This window comes from Falco biarmicus, chromosome 7, assembly GCF_023638135.1.
Source record: "Falco biarmicus isolate bFalBia1 chromosome 7, bFalBia1.pri, whole genome shotgun sequence".
NCBI lineage: Eukaryota > Metazoa > Chordata > Aves > Falconiformes > Falconidae > Falco > Falco biarmicus.
Genome location: NC_079294.1, coordinates 7,794,957 through 7,812,244, shown reverse-complemented (window position 1 = coordinate 7,812,244; position 17,288 = coordinate 7,794,957). Strand labels below are relative to the sequence as shown.

The 17,288-nt window shown below is 43.6% G+C and overlaps 1 protein-coding gene across 21 annotated transcripts in view; it reads left to right on the top strand.

The window, feature by feature from the left end:
- The window catches only part of NRXN3 (neurexin 3), a 1,022,200-nt gene that overhangs the window by 78,438 nt on the left and 926,474 nt on the right, over positions 1-17,288 (top strand). For all 21 annotated transcript variants that reach the window (XM_056346632.1, XM_056346622.1, XM_056346630.1 and 18 more), the window contains exons 3-4: positions 6,198-6,215; positions 16,349-16,378. In XM_056346632.1, the coding sequence (XP_056202607.1) occupies positions 6,198-6,215; positions 16,349-16,378 (48 nt within the window). The remainder of the gene's footprint in view (positions 1-6,197; positions 6,216-16,348; positions 16,379-17,288) is intronic.

Sequence of the window (17,288 nt, the reverse complement as noted above, 5' to 3'; positions counted from 1 at the left end):
TACTTAATCCATCTATACCATCTTGATATGAAAGCACTTTTCTAACTAGCCAGACAATTTCAGCAAAACCATAGTGGCTTGCAAACGTCTCCTCAGCTAGCTATAGTGCACACTCTGCCTCACTGGGTTGCCTGAGAGGAGAAAGCTTGGCCCCTTGAGGTAAAGGGTCTGTTTTCTTTAGTAGATACAGGATCCTCTCAAACTTCATACACTTTAGAGGGTGACATACTCAGGCATCTGTCAATCAACCTCACATTTGACCCTCTGGAGAGGGCAGGCTGTGTGCATTAGTGCACACAGTCTGGGGAAGAGCATTGGAGGCATCAAATCACTGTTAATCATTCAGATAAGATTTGAAAAGAAATCCCTTCACCTAATTTAAATCAGGAATGCTTAAAATCACATGGCACTTTTAGTAGCATCAGCCAAGTTTCATTCTGCCACTTTAAGTAGTTCTTGTTGTTCTAACTCTGACATGCCAAACTGCTGTATGGTGTTCCTATAAGCTGTTAAACATCTGTCTCTTTTACTTCAGAGCTGGCTGGATTTCAGTACTGGATGAATGATTCCTGTATTCACAGCTAATAAGTGCTTTGGGATCCCAAGTATTAGCTATGCAAAGGCACAGTACCACAAATGTCTGCAATTTTATGCAACATATCAAGTGAGTGCTATTCCCGAGAGACTGAAGCCTAAGAGGTCCCATAGGACAAAGGACACAGAGAAATGTAATTGATTGTAATGAACTTGTTTGTGTATGTGTCACCACTTGTCTCTACTGAATAAAATCAGAAGTGTTCAACACTCCATTAACACAAATTGCAGGGTCCTATTCTTCTAGAGTGAAGACAATAAGGCCTACACCTGCTAATACTGTGAAGTTCTTCATGATTCCAGTGTGCAGCTCAGTGACAGAAATCATAGGCTCGAGTAGTCTTGGATTTATTTCAGTACCCTAAACATTTAGCAAATCAAATAGAACTGGTCAAATTTACTTCTGTGGCAATTCAGTTGGAATCAGTGGAAGGCTACCAGGGATGAAGCCTATTACCAGAGTAAGACAAAAGATGTTAAGTAAATATGAGGGATGAAATCATGTGACACTCTTAAAGTAACTGTCAAGTCCTTTATGAATTTAACGAAGTTAAACATAAATACAACAGTCTTCAACTATCTCCTGTGTGAGCATGTGTGCTACAGGGATGTTGTGCTAATGCGTGGAATTGATCTCGTTTACAGAGCCCATCTTTAACGAAGGAAACTGTTGTTAGAAGCTGTTTATACAATGTAAATGGTATTTCTTCTGTTGCTGTAATGCTTCCAGGTGGCTTTGAACCACTGTGTCCTGAAGAAAAAGACAAGGAGCCTGTACAGTTTTGCACCAACAGCACTGGTACACAACAGCTTGGTGCGGGAGGTGAAGCAGGACCATAGAACCTTAGCAGAACAGGTTAGGGTGGAATGTGATGAGACCACTTGCCAAATCAGCATCTGGAATTAAGTCTTTGTTTGATAAAGTATCAAATTAACAAAGACATTGCTCATTGCGATTTGAGAGATTTCCAGCACAAGCCAAAATGCAGCTCTTCATTGTATTGTTAAAATGTTGCATCAGAACTCAGTTAGGAGGAAATCACCCGGTTCTGTCACCAGCATCTCTTGCTACCACACCACAGAAGTCCAGGCTGGCTCATCACATATCTTTAAGGCCCCTTTGAACCCAACCCATTCTATGCTTCTATGATCTTTTGAATCATTTCACAGGCTGCCGTATATGCATCAGTCTATGATGTCTGGGACTGTTTTCATACATATCAGTAAGTCAAAGTAAGTGACTGAGAGTGCCCAGCCAGTCACGCTTCTGCCAGTGAAATTGTACCTATACCCATTTTCTGTGTTTGCAGCACTGTAAGAGCCAAATTTGGTTTAGAAAAGCTTTTTTAGGTGTCGGTAACTGAGCTTCAGAATAAGGTCATTTTGCTGTCTACAGGCAGGATCTCCTCTTATTTGGGAGTGGGACACCTATGACAAAAAGATGCCTCTAAATGTTATAACTTTTGCTCTCCTCCTCTTGCCAGTTTCTGCCTGCTCCCCAGTCCTCTCCTCACACTGGAGTTCGGAGACAGGGTAACCAGAGCACCCTGGAATGGGATCCCAGAGAGCTTGAGGGACTCGTAGTACAAGACAGTGCCATTCACTTCTAGGAGCTTATTTCCACTTAGCCTAGGATGCTCCCACCTGACTGCCGGTTTGATATGTGAATTCAGTCAATGGCTCTCAGTTTAGTTGGCAGAAGACAGGTGTCCACACCCATCAAAGCAGGGGACAAGACTGAATGGACCATGGAGATGGGAACAAAAGCAGGTCTCTTCAGGTCACAGTGATGCGTACTGGTAGGACTGGTGTGTACAGAAAGCCTGTGCGTTCCTTGTCTTCCAGTTGGAGAGAGAAGTGCACTCTCATGACACCTTGCCTTACTGCTGAACTTTGTGGTAAAAATGTTTAAAAATACCTCAGATGTTTCCTCTACAGGCATAGGAATGATCTGAGCTGTAACGATGTTTGCTTTCTTCCTCCTGCTCCCCTTCTTCCCCCTCCTTTCCCTTCCACCCCACCCAGATGGCTGGGGCTGCACCAGACAAAGGCAGCAGCCCTGCTGATCCCTCTTTCAACCCAGTTATTAGCATCAAAGAACAAAAGCAAACAGCACCGGCTTGCGGCTCAGCCCTTTACAAAGGAGCAATAAATGGACTCTTGTGTATAGGATAAAGCAAACTCTGCCTTGTCTTTTGTTAAGAGCAGACCTTTCTGTGTTTGAACTGCACTGAACTGAAGAAAGAGGAGAAACCTCCATCTGCACGGGAGTGAGTCCCATGGTCACTGGGCTTGTTGTTAGCCATGGGTTCTGCATGCTCCCTGTTCAACCTGGGAACGCTCTAGCTCCTCAGTCCCTGTGGGGGAAGGAAGGTAGTCCAGATGGGAGAGAAAGAGAGAGGAGACATGTTTTAAACAGTCCTTTTGAAAACAAACTAGAAAACCATGAAGAAAATCTGAGAGAAAGTCTCAGATGACAATCTGATGGAGAATCAACTCAGCTCCCCAAATCTGGTCACTCTGCCCTTTGCTATCTCTATCTTCTGCCTTCCTTGAGGCACTGGATTTCATCTAATTGTGGAGCCAACAGCAATAAGGTAATGCATCAGAGGTTTCTTAGTAAGGGTCCCTTTTGTCAATATAGGCGACCACAGTTATAATTGTACACCACAGTAGAGTGGCACACACACTGTAGAGGTGTTGTGGGGTTTCCTGTGAGGACTTGCATGCCAATTTCAGTTGCATGCCATGGCAGTATTTATTATAGGGTCTTTTGCAAAGGCTGACTGGCTATATGCCATTCTTGTCTTCACAAAGAAAGCAGTGCTTTCTCATGTGTGTTTTAAAATAAAACCCAAGTACTTTTACCATCTGAAAATCAGCATTTGCCAGCAGATACCACATGGGGGGGTGTCTGCAATACAAGAAACTCCCTTTGTATTTAGCATGGGAAGTAACACTAATGACCTGGGCTGCCACACAGGTAACTACTGCAGAAGTGTCACAGAGATGCCAACAGTGACTTTTCCGATGCAACTAGTGTATACAGAAATTGTGTTGGGTGGAGACTTACCGAAAAAGATACAGCAAAAAGAAAGCTAAGAGTAAAACCAGTCAGGATCAGGGATGGCTGATCTTAAAGGCATTGGAACAAAAAATATGGGTAAAAAGAAATTTCCTTGCTTTCTGCCCCCTGTTACTTGCCATTGAGAAGCTACATTTTAGCAATGCTTGCGTAGCTCTTAACACTTAATTGTTCCACTTTTTAACAGCTTCATGACCTGTTTAATTCACGCACAGTTAAAGAAGTATTATTTCAAGCATTGTATCAGTTACAGACCGCTGCCTCTTCTCTTATTTGCTTAATGTGTTTATCCCTTGCTCACCCTTGGTTAGCTCTTTCCTTTGGCCTCTGTCTGCTGATCCTCTTTATTCCCTAAGCATCCCACAGATTTCCTTCTGGAGCACAGACACCCTGGAGAGGCTGCCTGCTGTCCTGAGCCCGCAAGGTAGCCCAGGCTGCAGCTGTGCCCGTTCCTTTGTCAGGCATGCAAGGAGGCTGAGAGGCCAACATGGGTCTAGAGCTTTGTACCTGATTAGAATAGGCTTTGGGGCAGCAGCTGGATTACCAGAAACATTTGCAGTACCTTATGGTGCTCCTTTCTTCCTCTTCAGAAATGTGTGATCATCTTCTCTGACTGCTACTGATTTTCCCAAGCAACACCTCAACTCAAGTCATAGCTGTGGACTTGTAAATTCTTTGGCATCGTGCTCACATTCTGCAGTGGTGTTTAAGGGTCTGCTGCTTCCTTCTGCCCCTGCTGTCACCTCCTTTTGCCTTCTATCCTCGGTGCATGCATTGCTGCCTAACACTTGTTTTCTTTTCCTGCTTAAAAATAATTACTTTCAAGTGAACTTTCAGTGCTAAGTGTCCTTCCAGGCTTGCATTCCAGGACACTAGATCTTAGATAAAATCATGTGTTGAAAGAGGAAAGGTGACAAATAACACTCATCAGAACTGACATACATGTTTAGCAGAAGCTATGGAAATTAAATGAGTTGATGCAACAGTCCCTCCCCTCTCTGTGCATTGTTTTATTTGGGTTATTATCTCCTTTGGGAAGAGTGTCTTGATGTATGTGTGATGTACCACAGGGACTTTTCCTCAAATTATTCTGGAGCCATTACAAAGTGATAAACAAAAAGCAACATGTGCAAGAATCGCTCACTCACCACTGAAATGCAAGTGTCTTGGGAGGACAAGTGGCAGCAGTTTCACAGCAACACAGCTGGTTTGCACAGGAAGAGGGAGTACTGATACAAATTGGAGGGGATATTCAAGGAAGGAGAATATATTCTTAGACCTTGGTGTGTGGCCAAAGCACCCAGCATGTCATGCTCCTAGACTTGTGGCAGATGTGGTCCAGGACCTGTAGTAGTCCAAATCATTAACGTATTGCTTTGAAGTCTTTCTGGAAAGATGATAGCTGCAGCAGCACAATTCCTGGGCAAGGTACAAGCCTTCATGGAAGAATGATACCCATGGACCTGGCCCTACTGTTTCCTCAAGCAAGTTCATTTTTTTTCTTTGGAGGGCTGTGTTGAAAGGAAAATACTGGTCTAGTCTAGTCCCATGAGATTTCAGGGGTTCATCTCTCATGGTGTTATGGTAAGTGTAGCTATTCAGAGCAAGACTAAACTTGGGATGCTAAAAATGTTATGAGAGCTATTTTTTAGAGAATGTTCTCTGGGATTGGTGGGCTCTGCTCAAAAGAGACACTACATTCAAAAATATGCCTATTTCTGATAATATCACTTGCATAGTCTTGCTCCTCTCTTTTTTAAAGGGCTAATTTATTCTGGGATGTATGTGATTGATTCTGAAAAGCAGTTTTATGTCACAAAGAGAAAAACAAGAGGAATGATATTTGGTCTGAATTCAGCATCTTGTGAAAGTACAACATGTAGGACGTGCAAGGCTCTGGCACTCCTTCTCCCCCACCACTGCTTCTGTCTGCAATGAAGGATGTTATTTTGGGAATTATGGGCAGGAGGAATGAAAGGGAATGGGCTCTCTTCCAGACTTTGGGACTATGTTGAGTGTTTTGCACCTGGTCATAAATTCACATGGCCCCTTATAAAAGGGGAGCAGGTTCTTTTCTTTTTTCCTGAAGACTTGCTTGAATTTATGTGCAATAGAAACCTTCTGCGGACAGGTTGTTTTTTGTATCTTTCTTTTGCATTTGTGTGTGAAAACCAGTAGAATATTTTAACCAATATTCCTACAGGAACTGATGTGGTTTGGTTCTATCTGATTCCAGGAACTCTCTCTCCGGACAGATATGATGGTGGATTCACTTTTACATGCACAGTGGAGAGGGATCCAGTGCCTCCTCCCTTGCATGGCTGGGTGCTTGGCTGCAGATGGGTGGCCTTCAAGTAAACCTAATTACTTCTGGTTTTGCATGAAAGTGATTTCCATGCAAGGATACTGAGTTGCTGTGTGCATCTCTAATGGCTTTTTTCTCTTCTCTTTCTCTCTCTCTCTCCCTCCCTCCCTCCCCCTTTTCTGCCTTCTGCTTGCCATGAAAACACCTCAACAGATGTCAATCATATTCCAGGTAAGTGTTGTTTTTGCTGAGCTGAAATGTGGCTCTTTAAGGAGTGGTGGTGGGTGGTTACCAGGGGCACTTCCTCGTCCTACTTCCTGAGAGTGTACAGAACAAATCTTCATACTGGACATCAGAGGGTCTGGATTGCAAAATCTTCGCTAAAAGAAGGGGTTCATAGCAACAAAGGTTACAAACTTCCCTCTCCAGAGATTACATTGTGTTGGTCAGTTAAAGGGATGTTTTCTGAATGAAAATTACGTTAGAAATTGTTGCTTGTATGGCTAATTACCTGGCATTGAACATTGCATTATATACAGTTTATTTCTAATTCATCTGTGTGTAGTCTGGCATACAAACCTAGTTTAGTCATTTTCCTTCTCCTACTGCAGTCTACCCCATTAGCTAGTCCCACTGATAACCTGTTGGGTTTCATTTCCACTAACAAAGGAGTTTTTTGTTGTTGTTTTATTTTAGGTTTTAAAAACCACGGAGTATTTTTCTGGCTGAATGTGATCGTGTGATCTTATTTAGGTATCAAAACTCTAATTCCCAACAGAACACAAATGATTCATTTAAAAGGAAAAAAGAATGTGTGTTTTATGTGCTTATTTGGGGAGTTCTTCCACAAGCAAGTATTTTACCACAGAGAACTCCAAACCTTGCTCCCCCGATTGCGGTCTCTTTGCAGAAGGGATCCAAGTCCTCCAGCTTCAGCTACAAGGGTTGATTGAACTAGACCACCTTGCGCTGTGGTCCACATCCTGTTGCCAATGAAGCTTAAGAAACTAATTTTTACCTCATGCTCAGGCAGCTCCACCTGGTTTATCATTATGTGAAATGGAAATGAGAGCCCAGGGAAGCAGCTGGCATTGCCGTGGCTGGAGTGGGATGATGGGAGAATTGAGGCGCTTTTCCTTCTCATCTTTCTGCATAACTTTTGCTAAACCCGACCTGGACCTGGAATGAGTTCTTAATTCAATTTGCTTATTTTCTACACTTGGATAATCAGATTTTTGAAACACTTCAGAGAGACACAGTGAGGGCCAGTCATTCGGGTAATTTCCCTGCATGTTTAGCCTTTTGGCTTCTCTCATCAGCCCCTTTTTATTCTGCTGAGGTCCTTTGCATTCTGTGCACATCTCAGCTGGCAGCAATGGGGACGGAGGTGGCCAAATGGCATATGTTGGCTGGCATGCCTTGGAAAGAAAGGCTCTGTCAACCATAACACTGAATCTTTTCAGTGACCCATGGGGCTGAACATGTACTTCCTCTGCCCCAGTCTGAGTTGCCCAGGAGCTTCTGTCTCCTTTCATCTTGGCTGGATCTGACAGGACGTGCACCAAGGGCTTGGGGTCACAAGTCTCTCCACCATGTCTTGAAACTGTTGGTGTCTGTGGCCGAGGAGGATGGTTAAACTGGGAAGGCATGACCTGACTGCTCTGTCAGCAGGACTCATGATATTATGCCACAAATGAGTGTTGCCTCAGCCAGCATCAGAGCCATCTCCAAGGCCTGGACAGTGTGCAGGAAGCAACTGCATCACTAGTAGGGGCCCAAGCAGAGGTGGCACAACCAGGACAGGACTATTGGTGTTACTGTAGGCGCCCTGGAGCTGTCCATCCTTCTGCTCTCTGAATGGGCTCTTCTGCCCTGCTGCTCAATTCTTCTCATAATTGATATGCTTGAATGTGCTTTTTTTATTCACCCTGTTGCTCATACATGTGTTCTTGTTCTCAGAACTGTTGTGTATTTTTTCATGTGGATTTCTAGTTGCACGTGAATGCTCTTTTCCACATGCTCTTGCAGTCATCTGTGTTTTCAGTCTGACAGTTACCCGCACCTCATTATTGGGCTCTGCTACTGTTTACTCCTAAGCAGACTAATCCCTCTGCCCAGCTGACCCTGGGGAGGACGCTGGTGTTGCTGCATGCCTGGGCGGCGACGAGGACCACCAGAAGGGTTTGGGTGTGCACTTCCACTCAGCCTGGCTGTGCAGAGGCTTTCTTCCTATTTGGCCATCCAGCTATCTGTATTGTGAGGACAGAGCCCCAGGCCCCTGTCTAAATAGTTACTTTAACCATTCACTGTTTGCAAGACAAATTAGTGATTTTATGAGCTAGTGGTAAGTCTTTACCCACAGGCAGCAGAAGGGCTGTAAAGAGCCCATTGATTAACCGAGTATTTTTTTATTGTTGAATAGACTGGTTAGAACTAATTCCCCAGTAAGAGAAGGTAGCTGTGAATAGGCTGGTGCTGGCAGCAGTGGGGACCACAGGGCTCTGCTGGATGCAGTTCCTGCAAGGTGCAAAGAGGTTGATCTTGTTCAAAGTAAACAGAAATCTGTAGTATGAGCCTTCCCTGGGTGCGAGGTCTCTGCTTGTGAAGAAGGGGGACTCCAGCAGCAGGGGCTGGTATTTCCACTCCCTTCAAGAGCCAACTGAAAATTCCATCTGGTTTATTTCACAAATCAAAAGGAGTCGGTCAGATGTTAGCCCATTTGCCCTGCAAATGTTATGTCCCTGCTCTCAAAATAACACCACCACATTGTAAGCAGCAAAGTCAAATATTTAGAGCAGAGCCCTGCAGTTGGGACTGTTGCTGTCTGTATGCAGCTGGCTCACTTTCTGTGCCATATAGAGGAGAAATAACTTCTTTCAGTGCTTCAGTTTTCCCCTTGGAGTTATAGCTACCACCTCACCTTCACAACATGCTTAGAGCTCTTGGGATGGACATTAGGGAGGTTAAGAGCCTTATTACAGAGGTTAAGTGTCTTGGCTGGGGAGCGGTGTGCAGCACAGACCAGAATGGATGCCTCTGTCATCTCTGCACAATATCTGCCTCTTTCTTTGCACCTTCTCTTTGCCAGTGTTCTAGGTTCTGAAGGACAAATTGTTGGGGAAAGACCAGTAGATCAAGGAGCAAGTGATATGCTCCTGTCTCATTTACTTTTTTTATAGTGGAAGAATATATGCAGGAGAAAGAACTAAATATAGCTCCATGATATTATAGTGCCTGGAACTGATACCTGGGGAGTGCTGGCGTTTAAATAGTGCTTTTCCTATTTGTGCCATGCTTATCCCCTTTGTGGGAGAGATCTTCAGATGTTCATGGAGAGGAGGCTAAGAGGTGAAGATCTGGGTATTTTGCTGTCATGATTTTACTGCTGACTAGAGTCTGCATGTAACTGAATGGACACAACCCAGTAGAAATGACCTAGTTAGCTGGGGCCCTGAGGAAAAATTAGTCCTTGTTTGCCTGAACAACTCCTTCATAAGGATACGGAGATCCTTGAAGGCACAAGTGTAGTAGCACTTTTTTGATCCAGATCTTTAATCTTTCAAACTCCATCTTTTAATGCTTCTTTCCCTTCTTCACATCAGGGCTGCTGCTTTAGTCTGGGTCCCTAACTCCATGTCAAAGGGTCATTTAAGCAGTACCTGTATGCTGGTTTCTGCTTCCTTGAAGCTGAACTCTGCTTTTTGGGCATGAAAATGTGTGAATTGTATTTCAGTCCATCTGAAGTCTCTTACTTGCCGAAGGTACTAGGTTCTCAGTAAGAATCCAGCCATGCCATATCTTCAGTGCCACTCATACAGGGGTTTGAAACCAGTTTGTACAGGCTTAATGTTCTTCTTCATTGGTGCCACTGTTGTTGTCATTCTTGCATGCCTTTGGCACAGGCACTGTTCCCAAATTGGATTCTCTTGTACTGAAATGTGAATGTTTTTCAGCTCTGTGCATGCCCATTTGCAACAGTATGGCAGTAGTGATCACTGGGGTCAGAGCAAGAATTCATTTAGCCCAGAAGTGTCTTTTGATGAAAGCAGATGCTTTGGAAGAAGTTTAAGAAACTAAATTAGCAGTGGTCTTCTCCTGATATACCTTTGTGGTTTCTGGTAGTCACTGTTTTAAGGACTTTCTGACCTGATACTGCATCCAGATCATGGTGGTGCATTTTCTTTGGACATCTCCAGTCTTTTTTCTTTTTTTTTTTTAATCCACTTACATTTTTTAACTCCACATTATCCTGTGATAACAAGTCCCGTTGTTCAATCATTCAGATGTGGGAAGTACTTTCACTTGTTTTTACACCTATTACTTGAGAATTTCATTCAGCGAATCCTGCTCCTTGTGTTGTGACAAATCAGAAAAAAATTTATTACCTGTTCATGTGGTATTTTACCTCTATAATATATATCATCAGAGATGTCTTTTCCAAGCTGAAGAATTCTATTCCATGCCTAACAGTTCTTTTCCCACCTTGTGCACCTACTTGACCAGCTGCTCTGATTTGCAGTGATCATACACATCTTATGGGTCAGCCATAAGATACATTCACCCTCAGGTCTTGCTACCTGCACATGTTCTGTTGTGTGTGTGCCCACCTTTGTGAACACCTGCATGTTTAATTTCATGCTTTCAAACACCGACATGTTTGTAGCTTCCCTATGTGAACAGTTGTAGGAACATGTCACGTGCAATGTCAGAATGCTGTTTCTGCCACGGGGGAAAGGAAATAGTAGGGCTTGATCACTATTTCTGCCCATAGATATTGGGGTAAATGACTTTTTGGCTTCTAGCTCATGCTCTTATTCCTTTGGTTGCTCAGAGTAGGTGCCACTCACCCTTGACTTACTGCCCCCGATAATGACAAAACCTATCCTGGAATTACATAGCAGAGGAAGTGAAGGGGATGGAAAAGAGGAGCTAGCACAGCTGTTGTGTGTAATTGGATTGGAAGGTGGCCTCCGGCTACAATAACAAAACTACACTCCCGTCTGGCCTCACCGCGGGGCCTGCGAGGAGCCCCTTGGCTGTTGTGCATATCATGGTTGAATTGAACAAAAATGACTGATCCCCAGCCTGTGCTACTGCCTTGCCCAGTTAGAAAAAAACAGGCACCATGTATGCCAGCAGCCAGGGAATCAGGTCATCCTCTTGGCAAAACTGACCTGTCTAAGCAGGTAAAAGATCTGAACTGGGCCTCAGAATGATTTTTCCTCGTCATTCATTCTTCACATCTCTCCAGACAAGGATTTTGCTCCTTTCTCCAAGTCCTATCCTTTGGCCCTGCTGGATTGCCCTCATTTTGGTACATGGGGACTCTAAGGGAGTGTTCCTTGGTCTGTGGGTTATAGAAAGACTCAAGATCCCTGTTTTAAGAAGGACCACATGGGAAACGAAGGACTTGTCAGCTCTCCTCCTGAACTAGAAAAGGGAACTGCTGATGGAGCTGGGGAGGAGGCTCAGAGGAGAAAAAAAGCCTGTTTTTTAAGGAATTACTAGTTTTAGGAAGTTAGGAAAGGAGGTGTAAATAACAGACTCCATTACTCATAAGAGTGCTCTTCTCTATAGTAGATGTAATTTCATTTTTGTAAGAATCCCTGGTTTGCATGATTTCTTTCTTCAGCTCTGCCATAAAGGATTTGCATGTATATCTGTGTATCCTGGACCAGAGGGCATGATGTCCTGCCTTGGGCATTGGAGCTACCCTGTTATTGTTTGAAGGGGTCATGGAGCCTGATTCCCAGGAAAGGATCCTCTGTGGGCAGGCCTGTCCTGGGGAGAGCTGGGCTGCTGCCGCTGCCTGGCAGTCTCTCTTCTCATTCATTAACCGCTTTTTGGCTAATCATCTGGCAGCATCATTAAAAGGAAAATACTGAGGCTGCCTGCCTCAACAGAGCAATTCAGCAGTGCATGCACACCCACGCACACATGCACACCCCCAGAGCACAGGCCCACTAGCACAGGACAAGCTATAATTAACTAGATGAAGGAGTCCATCTTCCTTTGTTGCAGCAATCAGTTGTCACTCTCAGCTGTGCTTTGTACTCTCCCCACCTTCTTAGGTTTTGTGGCTTTATTTTTCCATTTTAAACACTAAGTACCCAAATGTGGTGCTGGGGGGTGAGGATCAAACTGCCTCCAAGGTTTCCTTCATTTTCTCCTCCACCCTGAAAATTACCCCCGGAAAATCCTTAAAGATGAGGACTGCTGTTTAACTACATTGCTCTTTCCTATCATTGTACTCTGAGGTACTTTTAAAAATGCCCTAGCTTCATAAGAAATCCAGTGTTGTCCCTTGGTACTTCATACAATTAAAGCCACTTAATTTTACTGTTTTGATACAGAAAGCAGATTGTTCACAGTTTTTTTAAAAAAATGTAGTTCTTTGGAATGTTACTTTGAAATCAAGGGAGATTAATATTAACCTTTAAGAAAATAATACTGATTTGGTAGTAGGTGAAAGAAATACCAAAAAAACTTCCAGACCTAAATAGGAAGAGTCAGTTGTGGCAGGCATAAATCATGGCCAGAGAGCAGAGTTTACGTGTCTGTCTGCCCTCAGCAATGGACATATTATTTTAATAACAAACCAATGTTCTGAAGAAGCAGACCACTTTCTCTTCTCATTACTGCTGAAAGTCTGAAGAAGCTGGGGCTCCAGAGGCTAAGCACAAACAGATGCTTATTATTATCATCTCAAAACCCTGTTGAGGGCCTTCTTCCGAAGCCATGTGATTGTCCTCACTGTCACTCTCGTCTGAAGTTGAGGAATAGCAAGTCACCAGATTCCTGACTTTGACATAATTTTTTTTTGCAGGCAGATAAGCTATTTATCCTGAGGTTTTCCTAAACTTTTTCCAGTGCGCTTGCTACCCACTGTTTCTGTTGGGCAGCAGTTGTGCCCAGCCAGTAGACTATTAGAAGAATGACTAGATTGGCTGAGAAAAAGCACACAATCCCTTGACCATTGTGGCTCATGCAGGTTTGTGTCAACCTTTTCCCAGTTCTACACTGGCTGGGTTTGCAGCCCTGAGGCTTTAATCAGGGTTTCTTGTTGAACAAATCTAAGATTGAAAGGAAAGCATGTTTAACCTGGATGTAGGTGGAAACTCAGATCCTCTTACAGGATTTCCCTGGAATGGGATGGCTATTGGCACAAACAGTGGTTGTATATGTGAATAACATGCTTTGGGGCCTGATGAATTTATTTGGTGTCCTGAGCCTGCTGAAAGCTTTGCTGGCCTTTATGGTTGATGCCCAAATAGCATGGTGATAGGTGTCCCCCCTGTTCTGGCAAAATCTAGTCTAGTTTGCAGGTCTGAACAATTTTCACACCTCTTGCATTGCTTTGTTGGATGCCTTCTTATTTTATCTTAGTCCAACAGCAGGTGCTGCCCCATGCCACCTTGGGATGACTTTGATTTTTATGATTTGAAAACTGTTTTAGTGTCTTGTCATGTCTTGAAACTGATGCAAAGGTGAGACAATGATGTCAGTTCATGTTTTCCATGTTGCTTTTACTGTGACTAATTTGGGGCCTTTGTTACAAATGCTGCAAATGTCACAGATTTTAGATCTGAATGGTTGAAGGTTTTGGTTGTTAATGACATTTTGTTAGAGATAAATACACTCATTTTCACTCCTACTTTAAATTGCAAGGGAGGAAAATCTTCAGATGAGAAAAGCTGATATGTTATTGCATTATTTATATTATTCTATCTAATAATGAATCTGGAATTCTGTTAGTGTTCTCTTTGTTAAAATAAGGGTCTGTGTCAATGGACAGCTTAAAAGATAATACTGTTTTTTTGCTATATCTCCAAGTCCACCCTCCTTTTTTTTTTTTTTTTTTTTTTTTTCTCCTGTTTTAAAAGGGAAAAAGTAGCATTTTGGGGAAGGACATTATTTTTCATTAATCTACCTACTTCCATTGTCCAGTTAGGACTAGGAGATCAAGAGATACATACAATACCACAGCTGGTGTTGTATTTCACGTTTGTCAGGAAGCAGAAAGAGCATTTCTTAGGGAAACTGTCTTTTGCAGGCATTTGAACCAAGGCCAAACCAGGGGCCAGAATGGTGGGTACAGCTGGGGGGTGCACTCTGTCCTGGACTGCACGTGAAGGGTTTTGTGCTGTGCCAGGCTGATGTGCCTGTGCACAGCGTTGGTCTTCTGGAGGTAAGGACAAAAGAAGTGTTGATATTCCTGGCATTTTGAGGTTTTATAGCTCATCTGTAGCTGGTGGAGAGAGAAGGGGTCTCCTTACAGTGTGATTCAGGGTGTCTAACGCAGGCTCTTGCTTTGAACCCCCACTGGAGGTTTCTCTTTGTCAGTGTCCTGTCTCCCCAAGTGGACAAGGCCCCTGCCATCCCTGGCAGCTGCACCCGTTGGAGCTGTGCCTCTTAGCTATGGCTTTCCTTCCCCGTGATGTAGAAGGGCTGAGGGCTTGGGAGCTCTGTCTTGGCTCTGGGTGTGACGTCCCCTCCCTGTTTGGCCAGCTTCAGCTTCATATCATACTGCCACCTTCTTGCTTTTTCTCCTTTTTCACCATTACGACAGGGTGTCTGTGCTTTGTAGGTCCTAACAACTGTACTTCTGTCTTCTCATCTCTTACAGTGCCCTTTAGAGTGACTTTCAAGTGCCCATTTGGTCAGACCTAAGTTTTGCCTATCAAGAATGATGGGGTCAGTGGCCATAAATACAGACACAAATTAAACCCACTCTACTAGCAGAGCAAAATGATTCAGTTAAATTATGTCTTCTAATTTAGACCAGAAATACGTCCTACAGTATCAAATCTGCTATATTTATTTATAGCTAAAAACCCGAAAATAATCTAAACCTATGTTGTGTTTCTGATTATTTTTCTAAAGCCACAATAATCTTCAAGAACATTAAGATATCTGCATTCCTTAGACTGTACAATTATTAATCCCCTTATCTGGCTTGGAGTTCTCTGTGGGTGAACATATTCTTGGGATGATCTGGATTTTAGATTTCTCCAGCAGACGCAAAGAAAAAATACAAAAGAGAGAGAAACAAATTCAAACTCAGCATGCTGCTTGTTGAAAAATTGCATTCTAATAAATTCATTTGCCCTCTCAGTCTCCATGAAATTAAAAAAATCACAGCCCTGTTTGATTAATAAACTGACTTAAGATAGGGGGTGTGGGGTGTGAGGGTGTGTGTATGCGTGTATCAAAATCGCTGGCATACTAAGTGCTGTGAGAGGTAGGAGATGTGGAGAACGAATCAAGCTTAGTCAGGGAACCAAGTCCGAAAGGGGTCACTCATGGCTTGAGTGGGTAGGACTTGATTTTTGTTATGTTAGTTCTGTGATATCATGTGTCACAAAACTAACTAATGCATCAGTTGATGCTTAATGGGTTGGGCGTGAATATATATACAGTAGTATCTAAATAATAATCTGTATGAGTACTTTTGTACAACAAACATATTTGAAATTTGGGGCTAGAAATGGATTTTATTTGAAACAAAACAAGGTTTATGCCAGAAAGAGTTATCAGACAGAGGCTGGAGCAGCCCAAGTGACCACCCCATCTACAGAGCTGACGGTGACTGTCACTGCTGAGGGGACCTGCTCTGCTTTCTGGCTTCACCTTGTATTACAAGACCAAAGAGTAGCTTTAGCTATAGAGCCATAAAGGAGCATGCTGTCCTCAGAAGTCAAATCTCCAGTTCTTCCCAGAGCGGAAATGGAGTAATATTCAAAATAGGTTACTGATAATGGTTTTTGTTCTTGCCAGGTCTGGTGTACTGGTGTCTAATTAGTATGTGTGAGCAGTGTTGGTCGACTCCTAAAAATGCATGCTGAAGCCACAATGTTCAAGAATGAGGATAGCTTTGTTTGTGTATGCATTTAGTCCAGATATTTCAACTGAAGCAAATGTGGTGAGATCATGGCCTCCCTTTCACTGACCATTATAGTCTTGAACTTTAAATCTTGAGCTGAGGAGAAGTTATTTCTATAGCTCTGCAGAGGAGCAAATGCTCCCGGCAGAGCCCCTTTGCAGACATTGGCTTTCCTACCCATTTAGCCATACTGGTGTGTAGTGCCTCTGGAGTCGCTCCCCAAGAGATCTGAGGAACCTCAAACACTGTTCTGCAATTACGAGCAGGTTTATTCTACCTGTGACAGATGCTTTCCTGCTCAGTGTGGAAAGCAGCACCTGCATATGTCTGTGCCCCGTGTGCTACACCCATACTTGATCTAGTTCAAGTATGCGAGCTCCAATCCTGAGAGGTATTGGACTGCAAGGAGTGTGCATGGGTATTGCTTTTTCTGTTTTGTTCTTTTTTTCTTACTCTCTCTCTCTCTTTCTCTCTCTCAAAGGCCTCTCACACCTGATGATGGGTGAACAAGGTAAGTCCTTTGACTTTCTCTTTGTTTCAGTCACTGATCATGAAAAAGCTTTGTCCCTGCTGCTTTTCTGAGCTGGGCTTTGCATGACAAAAGCAACTAAGTCTACTGGGTGCCAGTCAAGCCATTTGCATTTTTGCCTCTGTGTCCCATGAGACATGGCTACTTGTCAGCCTGGGACTCGGGTGCCCAGGAGGGAGCATGAATTGATTCCATGGACAGTAGAAGAGGTACGCTTCCCCTTTCCATGCAGCCCACCAACTATTTTAGCTTGCCATTTCTTTCTTGTTGTTCCCGCTGTAATAACTCCCACTTCAGCCTAGCAAATGTAGACCTTGATGTTGGTCTTTAAAGAGTCCAATTATTACAAAAAATATGTTAATAGCCCTTATGGCATGATCCTAACTCATTATGAATCCTGAGGAAAATTGCATATAATGACCTGTATGTCCTGTGTCTGCAATTTAAAATGTTCAAATATGCACAGAGCAAAATGGTTGAGAAAAAGAACAGGGCTAACCTCAGGGGGGCTACAAATGGGCTCTAGGCCTGTATCAGAGTTCACATTTAATATCTCAGCCTAGGCTGTGTTAGCCTAGGCTGTGTTACAGGTCCATTGGCTGTGACAAGATAGGATCATTAGTCCCATTTTGCCCTGGGTGTGGGGGTGTGGAGCCCCCACAAGGGGGCTGGAGCAAGAAGCTGGTGAGAAGAGACGAGGTGAGGAGAGGGATGATTCTGTTTTCCTCTGACAGTGTCAGCATCTTGCTGACATGGGTACGCAGGGAGGAGTTAGCAGTGCTGGTGATGCATTCTAGTCTTGCGAATCAGGAGTGAAATGGTTGAAGGCTTAATACAAGGTGAGTGCCCATGGTGCACTGGGAAGACCTGACCAACTGTTTTGTCTGTGGGG